The 7,792-nt window shown below is 53.0% G+C and overlaps 1 protein-coding gene across 2 annotated transcripts in view; it reads right to left on the bottom strand.

Moving 5' to 3' along the window:
• Nucleotides 1-2,560, bottom strand: part of FMNL2 (formin like 2) — a gene marked incomplete at both ends in the record, with an annotated part of 157,673 nt that extends 155,113 nt beyond the window's left edge. For both annotated transcript variants that reach the window (XM_082483957.1, XM_082483956.1), the window contains one exon: nt 2,444-2,560. In XM_082483957.1, coding sequence (XP_082340083.1) covers nt 2,444-2,560 — 117 coding nt within the window. The remainder of the gene's footprint in view (nt 1-2,443) is intronic.
• Between the last annotated feature and the right edge of the window lie 5,232 nt (nt 2,561-7,792).

Here is a 7,792-nt window from a genome sequence, read left to right on the forward strand (position 1 = left end):
GGAGAGTACATTCAAAGTGGAAAAAAATAAAACAACAGTCAATGTCACGGCACTTGTGGTAAAGAGTGACCAACCTGCGCTCTCCTCATGGACAGGCACATGTTTTAGAGGGCTATGGCTCACTGGGCTAGTTTTGCACAAGGAGAGAGGAATAAATCTTCAAAATACTTTTGTGAGGCTGCACAGGAGGAACCTTTCCCGCATGACCCCACTCTTTACACACAGAAACAGGGACAAACCGCTCAGCGTGATGACTGTACACCTACATGCAGCTGCAACTCAACTGAGCTGCGTGTTCATCACCGTCAAAAAAAGTCCTGGAAATTTCATTAGCAGTACGAAAATTGCTATTGTCAGCAAAGCCCTTCGGGACCTCACCAGGGCTCTCCGAGTGTGTGAGCAGTGCTTGTGCCAGGCTAATTTCTTAAGACAGCGTGTAAAGAAGGTGAGATTTAGTCCTATAACCTTCAGCATCTCCTTCTTCCTACTCTCATCTCCTGACTAATCCTCTCTCCCTACAGAAAATATTCCTCGCCTTTTTTCCCTCCTCGATCGTCATTCCTTTCTCATTAATCCCTGCTGTTCTACTGCCTACCCCATTCTGGGGTTTGACCAGTGGCACAGTCATCTTCCCCTCAGAGCCACAGAGAAAACAAAGTAATAACAGCCTGGGAGTTTATTCTTTCATAAACTGGTCAGATATTTCCTGGAAGCTGCAACACACACCAGCCATACCCGGCTGGCTTTGAGAACAGGCTGAAGGCGAATTTTGGCTGTTCCAGCAGTGGTGTTTGGGCCCCATCTTGCAGCTCCTCCCGATGGGAGCAGACTGTCCAACACCCCATTTGTACAGACATGCATCTGCACAGCCTGCCGCTCCCTCCAGCGAAGCTACAGCACTCGTCCTCTGACCCTTAATTTAAGTCCATCTTCTAAAAACAGATGCCATTTACTCCTTTCAAGTACCTCAAGAAATTACAGGCGTAGTCCTGTTATCTCCCATATTTATGTTATATGTATCTAATGCACTCTGCTTTCCCAAATGACGTCTCTTCCTTTTACTGATCTAATCAATCAGTCCTAACTCTAAACCACCCATTTTCTCCCATAGATTAAGGCAGGCACCCTTTTGGTATGTTAAGATGAATCAACACTTGACTCTGAGCAATGCGCTCCTTGTGGGGGCATCTCCCATCTGTAAAACAACCACGGGTTTCCCCGACAAGAGCGATGCGAGATCACGCTTCTTCCACTGCGCCTAATAATCGTAACATCTCGCTCGCCATTTGGCTCGTCAGTGGGGGTTCCTGACTGAATAGGCTTATTCTTTTCTTAGACATGATAATCTAATTGGGTCTAACCAGAAATAATCCCCAACACACACCAGTTTGTGAATCCTCGCTCAGCACCAGGAGTATTTCACGTACTGGGGGGGGAAGAGTTGCGCTCATATCTGATATGGGAATTACTCTCACAAGAGCTTGCCTCGCCGGGCTTCACACGGCGTTACGGGGAACTCGGGGCACGGCACGCACATGGGTGTTACTCGTTCTCCTCCCCAGCTTCTGTTTTTCACAGAAACGTTGCTCAAAAGCAAGACGGGCAAGGGAGAATAGACGGGTCGTTATCATCTACCTGCACTACTGGGATACCCGAGAGAAAACAGGAGGTTTGCCCAAAGTGCTGCCGTGCAGCGCCAAGGGAAGCGCTGCCCTTCCTCGGGGAGCGCTCCTGGGAAGGCCACCTCGAGCACCGAGCCCGTCGTGCTGCTCAGGCGAGGGGAAAAGAGCAAAATAAAGCCCAAAGCCCGCCAGGACCGCCGGCAGCCCAGAGCCGGCCCCAGGCGGGCCGGGACCGGGGGGACGGCGGGTCCGGCGTGTCCCGGGGGGTGGTCCCACCGCCGGGGCCCCTTTCCAGCCCGGGCTGCGGGCAGCCGCCAGGCCCAGGAGAGGCCGCACCGAGGCTCCCCGCGGCCGCCGGCTCCCGCACCGGCCCGCTGCCCCCGCCGCCAGCCCGGCCCGGCGCCGCCGGTGATCCGCCGCGGGCTCCTCGCTGCCGGCAGTTCCTCACAGGAGGGGCCGAGCCCGGCGTGGGGGAACCGCCTCGGCTCGGGGGAAGGCGGCTCTTCGGGGGCTCCCGAGACAAAGAGCCGCAGACCGGCGCACACGCCTGGCCCCCGCTCCGCTCCCGCCGGAGGAGAGCCCACCTCCGCCCCGCCGAGCCCACCTGTGCCGCCGGCCCCCGGCTGAGGGGACGGCGCGGCGGGGCAGCTCCCGCCTCCGCCTCCAACTTTTCCCCCCCCAGTTCCCCTCCACCGCCGCCGCCCCCCACCCCATTCGCGGAGCTTCGCAACTCCTTCTCGGCCCCCTCGGCGAAGGCCGACGGACGCCCCCTTCCCCGGCGGCCCGACCCGCTCCCCACAGACAATGGGGCCGGCACTCACCAGGACGACGGCGAAGCGCTCCTCCAGCTCGCCGGGCTCAGGCATGGGCAGCTTGAGGGGCACGCTGTGCGCCCTGAACTCCGTCTGCTGCGAGTCCACGCTCCCCGCGTTGCCCATGGCGGCGGTGGCAACAGCAGCAGCGGCGGCGGCAGCAGCGGCAGCGGCCCCTCCGCGCTGCCTCCGCGCTCCGCGCCGCCGAGCCAGGCGGGCTCCGCGCCCCGCGGTCGCCCTCTAGCACCGACGGCGGAACGCCGCGCCGCCGCCCGTCATGGCTCGCCGCCCTCGCCCTCCCCCCGGGGCGGGCTCGCTCCGGCTCCAGCCCCGGCTCGGGCTCCGGCTGCGGCTCCCCCGCATGCCGCCCCGCACAAAGCCCCGCTCCGCCCCCGGCCCGGGGCGCGCTGGGACTCGTAGTCCCGCCGCCGTCTGGGGGAGGGAAGGGGCCGGCTGCGGACCCGCCTCGGGGGCGGGCGGGGGTTCGGGCGACCCCGCGGCGTCCATTTTACCTCAGCCGGTCCCTGCGGCCTTCCCCGTGCGGAGCGCGGGCGGCGGCCCCGGGAGGGAGCCGGGGGGTGGGGGTGTGCCGGCGCCTGGAGGGGGGGGGGTTAGTGTGAGGGTCTGTCTGTCTGTCTGTCTCCATATACCCCGAGTGGTGCCGGCTGTTGGGCTGACAGACATCGCCTCAGCGGGTCGGGGGCCGGTGGGCTCCCCGTGGCGGGGAGGCTTTCCGCTGCCCTGAGGGGATTTGGCGGGAGTTGCGGCCCCGCTGGTCGCCCCCACATCTGGGTGTGCTGAAGGGTGCGTCTCCCCACGTTCGGGGAGACACCACCCAAATAAATCTATAATGGGGGCAACGCTGCCTGGGCGTGATGGGGAGGGTCACCCTTCTCCCAAATGTATGGAAGCCGTGTGCTCTCCAGGTGTTTTTTTCCATTTCTATATCATTCCCTGCGAGGTGTCTCCGACAGTGTTTAAGGGTCATGGTGGTCAATCCCGGCCCCCGTTGATGCTGTAACCGGGGCTGTGGCATGGGGGTTGTATTGGAACAGAATGGTACCGCTGTACCATTTGGGCACAAGTTAGAACATAGGAAGTTCCATTCAAATACACGGAAACACTTCTTTACGGTGAGGGTGACAAAGCACTGGCACAGGCTGCCCAGGGAGGTTGTGGAGTCCCCTTCCCTGGAGATTTTCAAGACCCGCCTGGATGCAGTCCTGAGGAATGTGCTCTGGGCAATCCTGCTTTAGCAGGGGAGTGGGGCTGGGTGATCTCTAGAGGTCCCTTCCAACTCTGAAAATTCCGTGATTCTGTGATTCTGTACCTCTCTCTGGCACGGGGAGAACTCTGCAGCTCTGCTCGAGGTGGTGTGGACCCATCTGGTGACTGCTGTTTTGCACTTACAACTGTTTTATTCTCCAGTCCAAGACGTAATTCCTTTCCTGTCACCCCCCACCAATCCATATCCCTCTGTCCTATATTAACATTCAATTATCCTTCCAGAGAAGAATGATTTTCACTGTGCTATCGCCTTCACAATGACACACCTACTGCTGCTTCTCCTTGTGGTCATTGCCCCCTTTGGACTGTCCCTGCTTTGGGAGCTCTGCATTGTGCCAGCCCCACAATTACAGATAAAATTACAAACATCATTGGAGGCTTTCAATGATTCTCTGTGAAGTTCTGCTTTTTGCCGCCAGCCAGTTCAGGAAATTCAGTAAATCTCATGAATCACGCTACATGATGCTTTACCAACACTGTTAGCCAGTGGCCGGCAGTAAACATACCAGCGCACTCCGCAATGGAATTTGGCCGGATCCATGAATTTCTGCTGGGATGTGGGACCATTTCTGGCTTTGCCTGGTAGGAGATGGTAACTATCCACCTGGAGATAATTTGGGGGGGGAGGGGGGGGGGGGGGAAGCAAGAAGATAATCATTCTTGTTTAGAAAATGGCCATTTCTTCATTTACGTTACCTGGGATGACCATTGTGCTAGAGTCACAGCTTACAAAGCTGCCACAAAAGCCATGCGTTGGGGGTCACCTGCTGCAACACACACAATCCTGCAGTCGGAACCCAAGGAAGCGGCAGTAAGCTTTTCTCTGTGTGCGCTCAAAACCCACTACTAATTCAAAGTGCTCATTCTAATTTAAAAAAAAAAAAAAAAGATGTAATATGTTCACGACTGGGATGGTGAGCACCGCACCCTGTCCTGGCTCACTCCCCACCAGGGGACCTTTCCCACAGAACACCAGCCAGTGCAGGGCTTGGCCCGGGACCCCAAGAGATGCTGAAGGTGTGGATTCTCACTCCACAGGCGCCAGGGAGGGTGTTACCCCAGGGACAGGTCAGAATTTTGTACAGCTGCTTTGTTAAAAGCCTAAAATTCTTGCAATGTCCTAAATAAACAGTTTTTAAACCCTAGACAGTTCTTGGGAGTTAATAACAATGTTATTGGCGACAGTGAAGGAAATAGTAATAGATACTTTGCCTGATGTCGTTTATCTAAGACTATCACAATTCTTCGAAAGATTAATTAGTTAATTAAGCTTCACAACCCTGCTGTGAGATAAGGGAGCATTACACTATCGCAGATAACAGATGAGGTTCAGGGTACAGGGCGCTGAAGACAGTCTCGGGCCACGGCTCCTTCACTCTCCCAGTGGCGGATCGCCATCTGTGCCAGGCGCTCGCCGCTCCCCGGGCTCGCCTTGCGGAGCAGAACCTCACCGACATCCCAAAGGGGTCCCAGGTCCCGGAGCCTCAGCACTGCAAATCAGAAATGGCCCACCGTTACCCTCAGCTGCCTTTCAAACCCCGCAGGAAACGTGGTGCTTAAGTACCCCAGGCACAACAGTTGTGTGGTGTAGGGACGTGTTATTTGCTTTATATTGCATATGGGAAAGTGAAAGGCATGACACAGCTTTACAAATAAACCCGCATGTTGCTGATAATTACCTACGGTGACAAACTTACTCTAATACAAGGAGTCCCAGCATTTTCCCAGTCTGTAGCTCCCACCTTGGAAGCACTCAGGAGCCTTAGCTTTCTGAATCAAGGGGAAATCATCTCAGCATTTTTAATTCCTCATGGACAAAGGGAGACGTTCAGGGACTGGGATCCGCTGCTAGCCACACATACCTGGGAAAGGTTAGGATAATTGCAGGGCAAACTGGGTTCTTTGGCTTACATTTAGGAAAGAAGCCAAAGGCAGCTCTAATTCATGCTATAAGGCATATTCAGTTCAAAACCAGACTTGCAAAATTTTTAATGAAACTAACCATCCGTACGTACAGTGACTGTTTAACATCAATGCAGTAGTGCAAAGGAAAGGAATCCTTTTAAGAGAACAAGGCGATTTTTCAGCAATTTGTTGTAGTCTGTAACAGGGATGTCGACATTTGCAAATGTCAAAATAATTGTGGCAGCATTGCTAAATAAAAAAGCTACTTAGCTGGCTTGCGCTTAAGCTAAAGAAATTATTCTGGGATAAAAAATAATAAACAAGACTTTCATTTTTACATTTATTTATTTAAATGAAATAACCAGCTCCACAATGCGTAATTTACAGGGCTCGTCCCAGGCAGCCGGGCGATTCATGCTGGGTGATGCCACCAGAGCTGTCATTGTCTGCACCGGGGTTAATGGCTGTACCAGCTCCGCAAGGGCTGTGTGCCACTAGCGCATGTGGAATTTCACTGGAGAATGAGACAAATACTTCTCAGCATTTACTGACGCTAACTGGTAGCTCTGTTTGTCACCAAAATCTCCACATTAAAACAAAGCTGAAAGTTCTGGGCCACACCTTCCCTAAATTTCCCTGAACCAGATTCTGCTTACCTATCTCTGGAAGAAACTCTGAAGGGAAAAGAAGATTGTTTTATGAGCCCTCATTTTCCGCCAGTGCTCAGCATTTCCAGACGGATCCTGAGCTGACATTTCAGTGAAGTTCCAGGTGATCTGGTTTAATGTTCTTGAAGCTGGAGGGTCAGCGTCAGGCTTTAATAAATAGCTAAATCCTAGCTCAGCAGCAGTGCGAAGGTAGTGTTCATTCATAATAAAGATGTAGTGCAACCATAAACTCCATTGCGAGAGCTGAGCGGTGTACACTTAAGAAGAGATTATTGATTGCAGCGCATGAACACCTGACCTTGCCTAGGAGCCTGCAGAGGACTTTTTCTGTAATAAATGCAAAAAAAAATAAAATAGTCTGCTTTCTGAGAGCGGTCTTCTCAAGGAAAATCAGCTTCTGCAGGGATTTCCTGATGATGGGAAATAAATACTTGATAGTCTTTATCCTCATGCGCATCCACTGTTAAAGAAGAGGCACTTTCACTTTGCTTCATCGTGTTTTACCTTGTACAACATATCTACTATCTACTTCAGTGCCTATTAGTCTTTTATTTATAGCAATTTCCTACGGGTACCAGAAACCTGCCTTATCTAGCCTCAACAGATTGTAGAAATAAGTTGCAAAATAATGGTCAGGCCTGTTAGCCGTAGCGTTACTGTAGGTTATCTGAGAACAGCATGTATTTTGTTCGAGAATTAATTAAATACAAATCTAAAAACCACCTGGAAGCTGAAAAGTTCGGAGTCGTTCCGAAGGACCTCACCAATTACCATATCGACATCTGTTCTACAACCTCCTCGGCTTTGATCCTACCTTCTGCCGCGTAGGTGGGCACGGCTGCCTGACTTCTACTGTCTCTTTGCATGCCCGTGTCCGCATCCTCATTGCGCAATTGCTGTTTCTGCATCTTGTGCTGAGATCTGTTTGTGATAACAGATGGAAATGCTCAGTGCCAGCACACCGAGTTATTAGGTTCATATCTTATTAGCCCTCTGATTTTTCTCTGTCTGCTACAAATTAAATTATTAACTTTGAATCTGATTTCCTTGCAGCAGCTATGCTCTGGTTTCACCGTGCTGACGTCCTTGGCCTTACTTCCAACACTTGTGCGTGTAGATCAGATGCAGCTTCATCAAAGCAAACTGTGCTGTCGATAGCGATGAGATCAGCCCCCAGTTTCTGCTCAGGACCACTCCTCCACCAGCAGCAGGCACTGAATATCACACCCAGGATCTCCTACAGGACGGTGCATGGAGTTACACCTGCTTAATCCAAGACCAATCGATCCTTTTAGTCTCGCTGCTTCTTTCCGAGGCGTGAGACACCTCCCAGCTGGTGGTACTGGACTGACGAGCCCGAAGCCAGGCTGTGTGCGAGCCCTGCACCCAGTGTCTGATGACACACGCAAGAGGGTTACGTGCAACCTCAGCAGTACCTACGTGATATCACTTTTTCTCAGCTTTGAGGAGAAGTACCACGTGGAAATATTTAGCTCAA

The sequence above is a fragment of the Vanellus vanellus genome (assembly GCF_965231255.1).
Source record: "Vanellus vanellus genome assembly, chromosome: 5".
Classification (NCBI taxonomy): Eukaryota; Metazoa; Chordata; class Aves; order Charadriiformes; family Charadriidae; genus Vanellus; species Vanellus vanellus.